Consider the following 16,478-nt stretch of genomic DNA (forward strand, 5'->3'; position numbering starts at 1 on the left):
AAAACTCAGAATACAAATACAGTACACGCCATTTTTTACTAGCTGTCCACGACCCGCCCAAAATGGATCCCAACCCACCTGTTGATAATCACTGATCTAAAGTTCGAAACTTTATGTGGCTATGGATGATTTCAGATTTACTGATTGACTTGGCACTTGTGAGATGTGTGCGACAGTTTGTTTTCTTGATAATCATAAGTTTGTACTCAAAAGTCTACAGACAAACTAGCCATCGCGTTGTTTGAACTGTTTGTTAAACAGCTCAGAAAACGAATTCTAAAAGATTAAAGAAAAACACTTTCGTTTTTGTTTTTTTTGTAGGTCCATTTTACAACATGAACCTAATCCTTACTTGGATTTAGCAAGGAATATTGAAATCTGTGCTGCAGACTTCCCAGAGGTCAACGGCAGTCCATAAGCCGGGAGTTGGCTTCTGCTTTAATCGCTTGCATGTTCCCTACAGGGCCTGTATCTGTGCAGAACACCTTGGCAGAGGGAGACAGCTGGAGAAGCCAGTTTCCCTGATGTTGATAAATAGTGCTGGCACAGTTTAACCCTTTACTTCACTCTGAGGAAATCAAATGAAACTAATCGTTTTCTCGCAGACATCTCTGATGAGTTTTCTGTATGCTGCTGTCAGACTTTCGGAAGCATGAAGGGAAAAATTGGAAGGACATGATATAATATCAATACTGCGTACCGTATTTTCCGGACTATAAGTCACAGTTTTTTTCATAGTTTGGCCAGGGGTGCGACGTATACTCTGGAGCGACTTATGTGTGAAATTATTAACACATTACTGTCATGACTTGTGACGCTTTAGCGCCTGCAGAGGGAGGCAAAACATCATAAATACAAGTCAGCACTAACAAGCCATGACAATTACTTCGATATCATTTCACATGTTATTGTAACCAACATAAAGAAACATAAGATACATCCTAAAAGCTATTAAAATGCATGAATAATTTAAACGGTTAAAGTCTAATCTTTTAGGCTTTACTAACATGCCTTGCTAGTCGAGGAAGCCAGCTTATCCAAACAGCTAAACATTCACAAACAAACTCCACAGACTCTAGGTGTACAGCGAAGTTGCCTGTTTATATTGTGAAACTGCACAAGAAACAGAAAATACTATCAAGCTATGCACTACATACACATGTATATTCGTAGACATGAACAAGATGAGCCTATGCTAACAATTAGCGATCACGATTAGCATTAGCGATGGCGATTAGTATGTTCAGTCAACAACCTACATCCATCCATCCATCCATTATCGATACCGCTTATCCTCACAAGGGTCGCGGGGCGTGCTGGAGCCTATCCCAGCTGTCTTCGGGCAGTAGACACCCTGAATTGGTTGCCAGCCAATCGCAGGGCACACAGAGACAAACATCCGCACTCACAATCACACCTAGGGGCAATTTAGAGAGTCCAATCAACTAACCATGCATATTTTTGGAATGTGGGAGGAAATCGGAGTACCCGGAGAAAACCCACGCTGGGACGGGGAGAACATGATAACTCCACACAAGGAGTCCGTAGCTGGGATCAAACCCACGACCTCTGAACTGTGAGGCGGACGTGCTAACCAGTCGACCACCGTGCCGCCCAACAACCTACAATCATCCACAATTCAGCTCGTATATAAATGTCATTACACACAATTGTCTAAGTTAGTTTCAAACGATGGTTGAACAAGAATGAACCACAAACAGGTAGACATGCTAACGATTATCAACCACGATTAGCATTAGCAATAGCGATTAGTATGTTCAGTCAACAACACAGTGCAATCAGCCACAATTTAGCTCCTATTATAAATGTTGCATGCTCATTACACACAATTATCTAAGTTACCTACAGGCGATGGTTGAACAAGAATGAACCCCAAACAGGCAGTTGCCTGCCTCTGGTTGGGGTATTGCATCATGCAGCCACACACGTAAGGAGGAGCACACTCAGCACAGAGGAGACGAAGACATAATCACGACCAAATACGTTAATACTTTTGGAGACCTGGAAACATTCTACATGGTCGGGGATGAATAAAAGACTTATTTAATCGATCTACAACCGTTTTGGTGAGTTTAAAGTTATCTACATCTACATGTAGCATGGTAGCTCGGTGGAAATGATGTGTACTAAGCGCACAATTTCCTCCCAAAATGCGACTCCAGCGCGACTTATACTCCGGAAAATACCGTATATGATATATTCAATTGAATTTGTTTTACGATCTGTTAGTCAAAAATGAATAGGTAGTATCTACTTGATATTAATTATTGAAATGTTTTATATTATAGCATGGGTTACATTTCCCAAATATTTTGGGAAGGAGTGTCTCGGAGATCCGCATGGCGGAGTGACAATTTGGTGGCAGAAAGTCAATCTAAATTGTCTAACACGACATACTTCATTCTAGGGATGTTCCAATCAGGATTTTATGACACCAATACCAACGACACCGTTACCGATTCCGATCACGTGGGTTATCTGTATAATTAAAAACTATAACCCAAAATGCCTCTCCCTGTGGCACTTACTGCGCTGTGACAGCACTGCATCAGGAGGCGATGACGCAACACTGCACACAGGCCGGTCTCTCATGGCAGTAGACTGCAAAGCACGAGCCGCGGGTGTTCGGATTTTTTGATCGGCAGTAAAAGGGCAATCCAATGTTCCGATCACGTAATTCTTCACGAAAATTGGCCGATCATGATTTGTGGCCGATCGATTGGAACATCCCTACATCAGTCATAAATATGTGGATAACAGGCATCACCCCCCCTGAATCATTGTATTATATATGTTTTAAATCAACACACTTTTTTGGTTGGGGGGTTGTGGGTCTCAAAGTTCCCACTTTTCAGCACAGATGTTCTTCCGCCATGTAGCGACAGACTAGTGGCACACTGTCCATGAATGAAGTCGGTTGTGACCATTCCCACACCGGAGAAGCCCTCCCTTTCACAGATCCGCTGGCCTTACTCATCTTCGAAATTATTAACACTGGGTCAAATCACCCTCTGCCCATAGATATGCCACACTTAAACACATTTACACTCATCACAAAAATGGAGCCCTTGAAACTAACTATTCTTTCTTTCATTTTATTAATGGTGACACTTCTGCCCCGTGTAAGGTAATTTCAAAAGCAAACAATAATTTGCTATGTATCTTCTCTTTGATATGCAAGTGCCTGTTTATGCTCAACAACAGCAAGATTGGCTTCCGCCTCCAGGAACTGCTCAATTGTGATCGGTGAAGCTCCTTGGACTAAACCTCCCAAGGCTAACCCTGAGAGATTTGTGAACCCTGATCTGAGGGAAATTTTACTAGTTTGTTCCAGGGTCTTTTTTTTTAAGTTGATTTCAAAGGGTTTTCTGATCTGCATTTATTTTATTGCGTAACATATTTAGGATTTAATTTGTATGTATGGTCATACATTTGCCGCCAAGACCCTGCACAAAGCCACCACTGTCTACCTTAGCCTTCGCCAATATTCATAACATATCCCCTTTAGTAAATTACTCCAATTTGTTGTTTAACAAACATTCCTTTCATTCACCCTCTCAAGCTTATAAGGTAACATATTTCAGCTGTCCTGACTCTAAGGTGAAGACACACTTCTTTCAGAGTTCTTGGCCCCCTTGCTTGGTAAACACGAATGGTAGCTTTCATATATAATCAAAGAAACTCTGTCTGAAAGTCTGTCATAAAAATGACCCAACAATTAGTTAACCTGTCAAAGGAGACTGTATCCAGTTTCTGAATCACTGTTTTTCCCTCTGTCTTTAAAGCAATGCAAATCCAAATGAGTCCACAAATCTCCAGAGAGTTTACCTAGTCGACTGCAATCTCACAGCGCAGATCAACGTTGGGTTTGAAATCACGAATAAGACGACACATCTAATGAATTAGAGAAGGATGATGACGAATAGGAAAAACATGTTTGTACTGTTTGATGAATGACTAAGATGGTCTCCGGCAACAGCCTTATGATATGCGGAGAGCTAGAGTGTTAGCCAGTTTGGCGAGATGGGGAAAAAAGAAATGAAAAACGAAGGAAAGATGAGGCTCACCCATATAATCCCCCAGTATGTGCATTGTGCAACGAAACAATAGAAAGCGTGGAGTCAGGATGATGGATGAGGAGCCAGCGGGGGTTAATGAACACGTGGATCAATGCTGAGCCAAGCCAGTTTTACACCAAACGCCACCTCCATTAACCTGCATTTCCTGGTGCCAAAAACTCTGTTGACTGTTTGCTTCATTGAGATTGCAATCAATTGTAGCACCTATGAATTTCTTCCCACTTGATGTCTCACTAGGACCACGCGTTTCAGGTCAGCGCACATGGCGGTAACTCCCACCATGATGAAAGTCAGTTGCTCTTCATCTTTATTTAGACAGAAATAATCCAGATAAAGACACTGCAGACTGAATGCACAAATCGCAACTTTCTTTTCTGCCGCTGAACTGCAACAATGATCTGCCCTCTCAATTATTTTGTTCTTCATCTTTCATAAGCATCGATCAATTTCATTCATTAAAATGTGAATATGGGGCGGCACGGTGGTCGACTGGTTAGCACATCCGCCTCACAGTTCAGAGGTCGTGGGTTTGATCCCGGCTCCGGCCTCCCTGTGTGGAGTTTGCATGCTCTTCCCGTGCCTGCGTGGGTTTTCTCCGGGTACTCTGGTCCCCTCCCACATTCCAAAGACATGCTTGCTAGGTTAATTGGACATTCTAAATTGCCCCTAGGTGTGATTGTGAGTGCAGATGTTTGTTTGTTTCTGTGTGCCCTGCTATTGGCTGGCAACCAATTCAGGGTGTCCCCTGCCTACTGCCCGATGACTGCTAAGATAGACTCCAGCATGCCCGCGATATATGATATATTCTACAACAGAACCCGGTGGTCATGTAGTTTGGATTCTGACTGAATGTTTTGTTAAAATTACACCTAAAAAGGTGAACTAAATCCTAAATGTTTAACCGGGGTCATCACACACAGTCAATGTCAGCATACTGCTCTTCCTCAGTCCTCATTTTGTCGGGGGCAGCCATTTTTCCACTTTCTGTTGACTGAAAATGACATCACAGTTGCTCAGGGCTCAGGTAACAAGCAATCCTGGCTCAGCTTCAGAAACAGGTGAGCTGTGATTGGCTGTTACCTGAGCCCTGAGCAACTGTGATGTCATTTTCAGTCGACAGAAATGACAAAATGGCCGGCCCCTGAGATGCCTAAAAATGGGTGTTTTTTGCTGCCTAAGTCATATTCCACAAACGCAATATTAATCAGAAGGCCATGTTTAGACTAGAGAAGGCGCATAGAACATATTATTGAAAATATATATTTTTTTGACTTCACGTGCACTGCTTTCTTGTGTTCCTGCTAAGTCAAGGACAAAATTGTATTTCCCCAATGTTATGTTCAGGCGGCACGGTGGTCGACTGGTTAGCACGTCCGCCTCACAGTTCAGAGGTCGTGGGTTCGATCCCGGCTCCGGCCTCCCTGTGTGGAGTTTGCATGTTCTCCCCGTGCCTGCCTGCGTGGGTTTTCTCCGGGTACTCCGGTTTCCTCCCACATTCCAAAAACATGCTTGCTAGGTTAATTGGACACTCTACATTGCCCCTAGGTATGATTGTGAGTGCAGATGTTTGTCTCTGTGTGCCCTGCGATTGGCTGGCAACCAATTCGGGGTGTCCCCCGCCTACTGCCCGAAGACAGCTGGGATAGGCTCCAGCACGCCCCGCGACCCTTGTGAGGATAAGCGGCATAGATAATGGATGGATGGATGGATGGACTTCACATTTACAATAGCATGATACATCCCATTTAAACTTAATGCTATCAAGGATTCTTACTATTTCCATTCCTTTCCGTAGAGGGGAGGTCAACCAATTGACCAATCCAAAGAATGGCTTGAATTCAACCTTAGAAGTTTTCCAATGTTTGAATTGTTCCCTCCCTCCCAAACATTTTTATCTGTTTACATTTTATCATTTTAAATTCTGCTCCACTCATCTATCAAGAAGCCAGATAAGCCCCAGTGAGCAATCTTTGTAGTCTCAATGGCCTCTCTTCCTTTGCTTATCCATCATTCTAGAGGTTATGGTTAAGGTTATGTTAGCTTCATATCCTTCAGCTCTTTTATCTATTCTCCTGTGTTCTCGTCAGGCCCAGTCTTCTGTAGCTTGAATCGGCTATCGCAGCCGTTTCTGTATTCTAGATGTTAACAGCGTTCAAGATCACAGAAGTGGTATTTGGAAATCAGAGGATCCCTTGACAATGACAAACTACCTTTAATTGTTGTTTTGCGCCTTTATCTCTTTTGAACTTCAAACTGGGTCCACTCAATAAAAAAAAAATAGATATTTATTTGTGCATGTGCTTCTTACGCCGTTGTTAAGTCCCCCACACATTCTGTTTTTGATTCAGTTCTGTTTTCTTATATGAGCTTGCCTTGGGTCATTTGGTTAAGAGACATGCTATCTTTTTCAGTCCAAAAACGTCATGGCCAAAACTTGACAAGTGTGAAACCTCCATGACTGATGTGCCTCCGTCACTGACTGAAATGGTCATTCACACCTCATAACTGACCATTGGACTGACCTTCCTGCAATTCCTTCGGAATTCTGAAACTAAATACCCATATCCCTTGATAGTTTCTGTTCTTCTTTTAAAACATCTACAACGCAAACTATGACCTCTTCCTCAACATTTTGTCCAAGCTAAGCTAATTGCTAACTAATTTCTTTGAAAAACCACAAATACTCACATGGCTCTTTGCATCATCATCGGAACGTCATAAAAACAGCAGCAGCCTAGAGTGTTTCTTTAAGTGTGAATGATTATTCTCACATCACCTCAGTTAAACAGAAAAAATACCCCATTTTTGTCAAAATATCTGGGTGTTGAAAAGGTGTGTTTGTGTGTGTTTGTCTTAGAGGTAGGGCGAGGGGCTTGCCTTTGATAAATGATGAGATGCAAATGAAAGATGCTTATGAAAGAAACATTTTTTTTTTTTTTACTCTTGGGCAATGGCCATCCACAGTTTTATCACAATAGTGAGGCGTAAATGTGTGTTGGTTATAAATCGCAGGGAGGGGGTTGTTGCATCAGGCTGGAAAATCTACATGAATTTCCAAAGCTGAGGCAAAAACATGGAATAGGATCTGCAAGAAAATAGCAAACAAACGCTGCACATCAACTCTTTAAAATCATTGATTGACCATACACCATACACAGACAAAGAGTTCTGCAGTTGTTTTTCTTAATCGATACTGTAAAAAATGTAAAGGTTGTAATTAGTTTGAACGATCTCAACTTAATTGAACCTCATTTGTGACTCCCTTTTGAGTCTTACCGGATGCTCTGAATGAAATCTTTCGGATAGGATGCACGATAATTGTCATTATGATAAGTTATCTATCAATATGAATATTTTTTTGAATTATTTTAAGTTATTTCAATTAGGAAAAAAAGGCTGATAATTAAGTGTGGCGGTGTTAGAGGGAAACTCAACCCAAACTTTTTTTTTGTCGAAACAAGGGATTCTGATTAATATTGCATTTGTAAAATATGAGTTAAGCAGCAAAATCCACCCATTTTTAGCATCTCGGGGGTGGCCATTTTAACACTTTCTGTCGACTGATAATGACATCACGGTTGCTCACGTAAGGACCACCCACGGCTCACCTGTTGTCTGAAGCTGACTCATGAATAACTAGTTTTGAAATCAGAGGCTTGTAAAAACATTTTTTTTTAGATATAATTACATTTATTTATATTTATATATATATTTAAGTGTGTGTGTATGAAGTAGTGGGCCAGATCTTGCCCCTTGGCCATGAGTTTGTCACCTGTGCTTTAGATAAGGAAATGAATTAATTGATGGCTCTTCTCTGTGGTTGAAGACAAATGATTTCTCAAAGAGAATTTAGAACCCTAGTGCAAGCCCTTCTATGTGTGATATTGTGGCCGCGCACGTTCATCATCTGATTGATCGCCTTTTACCGTGGACACAGGGACCCAATAAGTTGTGGCCTATAGCGGAGAGAGAATGCCATTTCCCCAGTGTGCCCTGCGCAACACTGGCTAGACAGTCTGTATATCATGTCTGCACCAGAGGACTTCCCCATCTCTCAGAGGTGTGCCAGAGGATCATTTGGCACACTTCCAGCTTTAATGACACATGGAGGACATTAGAGACTCCTGCTACATGGGAAGAGAATTACTCAAGTGGAGTTGGCCTAGTGAAGCGTTGAGCATTAGAGCTCAAGGGAGGGTGCAGTTCACCTTGTATGTTAATTACAATGGCTCCTTAATCGTTTTTGTGAACTCCCCTTTTGGCAACTGGCCTTGATTCTTGTACAATGAACAGACTGTCTTCCAATTACTGCGTCTTGTATTGTGTGTGTATATATATATATATATATATATATATATATATATATATATATATATATATATATATATATATCGTCGCTGTCCTGTGAAAAACACTTATCTCTAATTTTGAAAACTTTTTAAATTTTCATTTGAATGCGATGTCTTTAACGTGGTAACATGGTTCATGTAAAAATATGAAAATGAAAAAAAATGTAGATAAGTGTTTTTCACATGACAACGATATATATATATATATTTATATATATATATATATATATATATATATATATATTTATATATATATATATATTTATATATATATATATATATATATATATATATATATTTATATATATATATATATATATATATATATATATATATATATATATATATATATATATATATATATATATATATATATATATATATATTAGGGCGGTCAAAATTAAATGATTAACTATGGAGATTAATTAAAATTTTATAATGCACAAAAAAAATTAACACAGTCAACGCAGTTTTATTTACTTCTTGTAGCAACTGACCTCTGCACACTGTGTAGCCAAACCTAGAGGAGGGTCACTTTCGCAAAGACTGACTTTAACGTAGTTTTAATTTAAAAAGTTGTTTGACGGGGGCGGCACGGCGGTCGACTGGTTAGCACGTCCGCCTCACAGTCCAGAGGTCGTGGGTTCGATCCCGGCTCCGGCCTCCCTGTGTGGAGTTTGCATGTTCTCCCCGTGCCTGCGTGGGTTTTCTCCGGGCACTCCGGTTTCCTCCCACATTCCAAAAACATGCATGGTAAGTTGATTGGATACTCTAAATTGCCCCTAGGTGTGATTGTGAGTGCGGATGTTTGTCTCTGTGTGCCCTGCGATTGGCTGGCAACCAGTTCAGGGTGTCCCCCGCCTACTGCCCAAAGACAGCTGGGATAGGCTCCAGCACGCCCCGCGACCCTTGTGAGGAGAAGCGGTACAGATAATGGATGGATGGAAGTTGTTTGACAGCTCATTGGAGAAATCCAAAATAATTTGCACACTTTGAAAAGCCAAATTCAAATATTATATTAGTTGTACATCTTTGGTGTATCGTTCAACTACAGCTGTAACAATGCACTTTACATTACAACAACAAAACAGCAATAATATATAACAAGTGAAAGCTATTAATTAAAACACAAAATACTATATACAGTTGACAGCGGAAAACAGCAGAAAACCGTCAGTCTTACGTAGGATACAAAAACTGGAAAAGAATCGTATTCAAGAAATCTATTAGAACAGTCTTTGAATCAAAATATACTTTTTTTTTTTCCATATTAATCCCCAAATTTTACTACAGTAAATATCAGTTTCAAGCTTCGTAAAAAAATTGTAATTGAAAAATATGATTAATCGCGATGAATTTACGGTAAATTTTGCGATTAATTAGTTAAAGGTTTTTAATAGTTTTACAGCACTAATATATATGTATATTGTCTCGCTCGCTGTCTCCTCTGTCTCAATCCAACAGGACATTGTTCTGTTCGGCGAAGGGGACTTCCTTGCTTCCGCCACCGAAGTGCTCTCTCATGGGGTTCATTTGAATATTTATGCATGTAGGCGGTGGGATGTTTTGTGTTCTCTGCTCCATGGTTTGTATTTGTAACCACCGACACCTCAAGAATGAACAAATCGCTGACCTTTGTGCAGATGGTGTCATATCTAGTCATCCGCCATATAAGTGTTAAAGTCTTTCAGCTTTGTGTTGGAATGACTTTAAAACAGAATTCCCTTTTAATACCCTGCCTGGGAAATGAACATGAGCAGATTTTCTAAAGATTTTCTTTGAACTCCTCTCTTCTGTCTCCCCATTCTGACTTGGTTTGTAAAGCAATTACACAACAATGTCTTTGTCAGTATGCCCCACATGGTTAATTTCCTCTAACAGTGATTATTTTTATCTATTGAATTAAATGCATTAGGCCGTGTAACCTCTCTCATTGTTAACATTATTTAAGACTTAATGTAAAAATCAGTGAGAGCCCAACAATTCTATGATTTAACAATATTATTCACTTTTCTCCAAGTGATTAATTATGCATGCTCTTGCCTTTTGCAAAATGCGTTTGAAAGTAGGCCAAAAGGTCCATCCTGTGCGTAAAAAAAATAAAACTGTCACGGTAGACTCATTCCAAAAGTTCACGATTAATTTTACTGTACAGTACTTCCAATGTCTTTTCATCTGTGTAATGTTTTTCATTGCATTGTGTCTCACTTGGTATTATTTATAGCTTGGCTTTGCTATTCTGTTTTTCAATGCACATGCATTTTCAAGCAATTAACTGCAAAGCATTGAAGTCTTGAAGCCCGTTTTGAAGTACAGTATTTTGAATGCATATGAGTTAAAAGCACAAAAAATACTTGGCGGGATGAGTGCGTGAATCAGCCAACATTCCCAGCTTTCGGCAGGTGTCTAGTTTAAATGTTCAAAGCTTGGCTCTGCGACATGCTTCCACAGCCCCACCATCATATTCCCAACACACAACACAGCCTCTGTCTAATTATGTTTCCTCTCAGTGTGCAGCCTGATCTTATTATGCTGTGTGTCTATATGTCAGTGTGAGAGGGAATCTGTGGAGAAGGCGTTACCAGTCTTTCTGCTGTCTTAAGCAGAAAACACAATCAAGCACCTCGCAATGTGGATTATAGTTGTAGCTTCCAAATAATACATCCAGCTGTAAATAAAATAATGCATGCATTAGGTGGACAGGGTCTGCTTTCTGTCCCTTATTTACAAAACATCAGGGAAATGGGATTGTAATTTTAGAGGCGCCGTGCCCCCAATTGGAATGTAAATCGTTTAATAACTTGTAATTAAAAAACAACCAATCTTAATAATGACATACTGCTTTTGATAAAAACTGATTAAAACTGTAAAATCAATAGTGGATTACCCCCCGCCCTCTCAAAATAAGTCAGGGGAAAAAATGGATGTTTCCTCCTCAACATTGCATATACATTATTCCAAAAGGTTTTGCATTTTGTTTTGTAGATTTACTTTCTCCTGATTTGAAACAAAGTTTGAAAAGGTGTTTTCCACCAATTTTTTTTCAGAACGTGTCAGAGAAATATTAAATGCACACATACACACAAATACATATGTGTATATATATGCTATTAGCACTAATATATATATTAGTGCTGTCAAGCAATTACAATTTTTAAACGAATTAATCGCAAATTTTTTTTTTTTTTCCAGTAATTTTTTTTTTATGATGCTTGGAAACGGAATTTGGAATTAATGTGCAAACAAATTAAAAGAACATTTTGATTCAAAGATTGTTCTAAAAGCTCTCTTTGATCCTTGAATGCAATTCGTTTCCTGTAAATTGTGGTCGAGCAACTTTTTAAAGTAAAACTACGTAAAAGTGAGTTTGGCTGCAAAGTAAGCAGAGGTCAGCTGTCACTGGATTAAATAAAATGGAGATAACTGAGTTAATATTTGTAAATGCATTATAAAATTTTAATTCCATAGTTAATGCTTTCACTTTGACAGCCCTAATATATATATATATATATATATATATATATATATATATATATATATATATATATATATATATGTCAATGCAATATATATATATATATATATATATATAGCACGCTGGTCGACTGTTTAGCACCTCACAGTGGAGAGGTGAGGTTGCGTGTTCAAATCCGGCCCCGGCCTTCCTGTGTGGAGTTTATATGCTTTCCCCGTGCCTGAATGGGTGTCCTCCTGGTACTCCGGTTTCCTTACACATTCCAAAAACATGCTTGGTAGGTTTATTGAGCACCCTAAATTGTCCCTTGGTGTGACTGTGAGTGTGAATATTTGTTTATGTGTACCATGCGATTGGCTGGCAACCAGTTCAGGGTGTACCCCGCCGACTGCCCAAAGACAGCTGGAATAGGCTCCAGCGCCCCCGCGGCCCTTGTGAGCATAAGCGGATTAGATCATGGATGGGTGGATATATATATAGTGTGTAAGTCACTAAATATAACTGTATAAAACTAAAACATATAAATATCACTTATTTGGCAATGCTGACTGTGCTTTTGTAAGATAGCGCCACTCTGTTTGCAGCCATGCTATTAGTACAAATGGTGCACATCACTGGGGATGTGCTTTGAACTCTGGATGACACAAAAAAAAAAAACATTAAAAAAAAAATCCTCACAAATAGCCCTAGTGCAAATAAATACTTTATATTCAAGACCCCCACGCACTCCCCTTCACCCCCTCACCCGAAAACTTCAGTTCAATTAAGGCTATGTTCACACTGCAGGTCAATTTCGATTTTTTGAGCACATGCGCCATATTTTTTTTGCAAAGATTTTTTTTCATGCCGTCTGAACAGTAACATTCAGACACTATCACCCATGAAAGAGTGCAGATTGCAGACTGATTGCAAAAGTAAACAAAACATTTTTTTGACAAGAAGCGTTGACAGTTCGTTTGAAGTGCATGAGGTATTACTAAATTTGTCCTCCAAAATCATGGATATATTCAACACTTTATAGTGTGACAAATGCATACGGTGGCTTACTTGGACAAGCGACTATTGTGACGGATATCGCACCCGCGGTGCAGAAGGGGCAAACTTTACTGCTGTATACTGCAGTGTTCTACAGGTGAGTGAGTATATTGCAGGATTTTGAAAGACATGCAGGAGAAATATGAGTTTGTATCATATTATAATCTTTGAGTTGATTTCTGTGAAAATGTGCACAAAATGAGTTCTTTCACTTAATGGTGGTCTGGCGTTTTTTGCCCTCTTTGAATGCGATTTGTTGAATACAAGAACCCCTTCTTGTATTCAACAAATCACATTCAAAGAGGGCAAAAAACGCGTGGTGGTTGTTGGGGGTCTCACACTATGTGGTTATTTTTTATTTGCTTCCAATCCTTAGAGTGGATGTTTTATATGCATTTGGCTTTAGCATTAAATATATATTAAGATACTCTTCTCTACATTGGTTCAATAAAAATACAGGCATGAAAATTGTTTTGTCCTGATTGATAATGACAGTTTTGCCAAACATCTGATTAGGAGTCGGTAGCCCCGTAGTAGCACTGACAAAACATTGTGGCCCCTCCATCATTTAAGTTGCCTATCCTTGCTCCTGACCAAAGCACATGGTGTGTTTTTAATCACACCTTAAGCCCTACAGGGTGCTCACATTGGTATTTTTATGGACGAAGGGTAAAAAGTAAAAACATATGCTTAAAGTCACAATCCGACTGGACAGCATATCATTATGAAGACAAACTAATAATGCTATTTGCTTACAGTGGTATTATTGCAAGCTAACTTGTCACAAAGATATTCTAAAAATGTTTAAAAAACAAAAACAATGGGAGCTCCGCTGTTTCCCACGCACATACAGAGATGAGCGGGAGAGCGGCCAAAACAAGGCGCTTTTGATGCCTGTAGTCAATTTTCACTGGTATAATTGGGGGACTTCCTATACTATATGGTGGCAAGTATTTTGCCCCGTTGTGCTCACACTTGACCTGCAGTGAACCATACTGCACAAGAGTTCACTTGCAAGGGAACCAAACCCATTTCATGCAGGCTCAGTCCCTTCAATGTTGTGCGCACTGTTGATAGTGTTTGGCTAAACGAACCAAGCAATCGTACAACAGATTGTTTTTAACAGAGCCAAACATGTAAAGCGTGAACACAGAAATATGTTTGGGTTGACTTCCACTTTAATAATTTACAATTTAACAAGCTAGATGCTATCTTGATTACGATGATAGAAACAGAAGGGGTAAAAGATAATCTCCCACAAAAAGACACAATTCAAATATGTACGTACGTTAGGGCTGCACGATTATGGCTAAATTGATCATCACGGTTAATATTGTTATCATCACAGCAAATGATAGGTAAACAGTTGTGAGTGCAAAGTGAAATTTGGAATAAGAATAAAAGATAAATAGCAACAACAACAAACATTTCCACTGATTTTTGCATTTGCTAACAAAATGAATATGCTCTTGTGGCTGGCGACTGCTGGTTGAGAAAACGCTTCATAAGAAATGCAGCAGAGCCCACATTTTGCATGACATTTTCGCTGATGATCAGGTTAATTTAATCATGACACCCATAATTGTGATCATGATTAAAATTCAATGAATAGAATCGCCCTATTGCATGTACTACTGTACAACGCGAGGGTAGGGAACTCTGGTTCCTCAAGAGCCATATCCTGCCCGTTTTGGATCTCTCCCTACTACAACACACCTGATTCAAATGATCAGCTCACCAGCATGCTCTGAAAGGATCCTGATCATTTGAGTCTGGTGTGTTGTATAGGTAGAGATCCAAAACAGGCAGGATATGGCTCTCGAGGAACCGGAGTTCCCTACCCCTGGTATAACATTTTGCAAATCTGATCTGCCCATTGACCGCCACTAAGTTGTGTACTAAAAGTCCCATCTAAACATAATTTAAAATACAAAGTAGTAGTAGTTACATGCGAAAAGAGAAGGGGACAATTCCAAAGCTAATGCATTTTATCTGGTATCTGTAGTATCAGCTAGTTCATATAGGTTAAGGTTAGAAATCAATTGTATTGTTGGACAAGTAAAACTGCATTTTATCTGGTTGGACATAATGTTAGACAACAATACTATAGCACATATGAAGGATGCCGAGATGATTAATGGATTTTTTTTTGCTAACCATATCCGTGCATTACAGTGTAGCCATAATTCCATTCCAAATGCATGAGTTCTGTTTGTTGGCTGCATTTCACGGACCAGGTAAACTATCTGATCCATGACTATTTAGCCTACCTACTGTAACTGCGTCGATGAAGGAGGTGTGGGCAACCTGTCATTATATTATTTAAATATCATGATGCAGTCAGTCATGATGGAGTAGAACAGCTGAGGATGGCTATGATTACGTGTGTATGTGCGTGTGCGTGTGCGGGGAAAGCTGCAGGACTCCCAAACAGATCAGGGAGCATTGCTTATTTATTGATTTGGGATATTGCACCGTGCTGCGGATTGCCTGAAACCGGATCGCGATTGAATTAAGCAAAACTACCCCTTAATTGTGACAAAAGGGGTATTTATGCGACCATGAGATCTGATACAGGTGTGCGCCAGTCATTTACGTATATGTATTAAACACAAATTAGGATGATTGTTTCGCAAATATTAATTGCGTCTTGGATGAATGTGTTGCCATGGTGCACTGTAAGACATTAAACACATCTAAAAATAAACCACATCTAAAGTACTTACATGCCATATTGCGAAGAAGATGAGGGACACGCAGAGAACCAGAGACAGCATATAGCAGAAGGCAGCAAAAGTGAACATAATTGGGAAAGGAAACGACGGGTAATTCCCCAGAAAAAGCGTGATCCCATTAAGAGGGGGTACAAAAAATAAAATAAAATAAAAAAGGGGCTGTGGTGAGCAATAAAGTTGTCACGCTGCCACAAGAAGGAGAGGTGGTACCGGTACCACGACTTCACCCATGTCAAGGGGAAAAAGAAAAAAAACAGAAAAGAAATAAAATGAAAAATAAAACAAAAACCTCACAGTGGCGCGTCCACTGCGTCTCTCACGCTGTGGTGTTGTGCCTCAGAATTGCAAACTGATTCGAGATCAGTCCACTTGGAACGTTCGGCGAGAAGCAGACTCCGCCGTCTTGGCTGGAACGCTCGTGTCTTCAGAAAAAAAAAAATGTTCAAAGACTAATCAATTAAAATAAGATGCAGACGGATTCTTTTTTTACGCAAAACCACCCAGGGGAGATGAACTGATGGATGCTCGATCCATTCGTTTGAGAGGAGGGAAGCGAGCACATTATATGCAAGCGCGCGAACAGGTGGATTGATAAGAGCAACACCCAGGGCGCGTGCACGTGTCTGGTGCACGCGCCAAGCACATTTCTTGAATTTCACTATCTTTTTTTGGTTTCGTAGTAGGTGTGTTGCTAACCTGTTTGAGAAAATTTCTTCATTTTAAATTTCATCATTGATTTAAATATTTGACAGACGGCCCACGATGATGATTGATCAAGATTTAT

The 16,478-nt window shown here is 39.8% G+C and overlaps 1 protein-coding gene across 7 annotated transcripts in view; it reads right to left on the reverse strand.

Moving 5' to 3' along the window:
• Positions 1-16,275, reverse strand: part of cnih3 (cornichon family AMPA receptor auxiliary protein 3) — a 56,161-nt gene extending 39,886 nt beyond the window's left edge. For all 7 annotated transcript variants that reach the window (XR_015084002.1, XR_015084004.1, XR_015084003.1 and 4 more), the window contains exon 1: positions 15,686-16,275. Coding sequence is in view for 4 of the 7 variants with exons in the window: in XM_086019413.1 (XP_085875539.1) it covers positions 15,686-15,763 (78 nt within the window). In the remaining 3 variants the exon portion in view is untranslated. The remainder of the gene's footprint in view (positions 1-15,685) is intronic.
• Between the last annotated feature and the right edge of the window lie 203 nt (positions 16,276-16,478).

This window comes from Filicampus tigris, chromosome 20, assembly GCF_054856515.1.
Source record: "Filicampus tigris isolate MCC_2025a chromosome 20, RoL_Ftig_1.0, whole genome shotgun sequence".
Classification (NCBI taxonomy): domain Eukaryota; kingdom Metazoa; phylum Chordata; class Actinopteri; order Syngnathiformes; family Syngnathidae; genus Filicampus; species Filicampus tigris.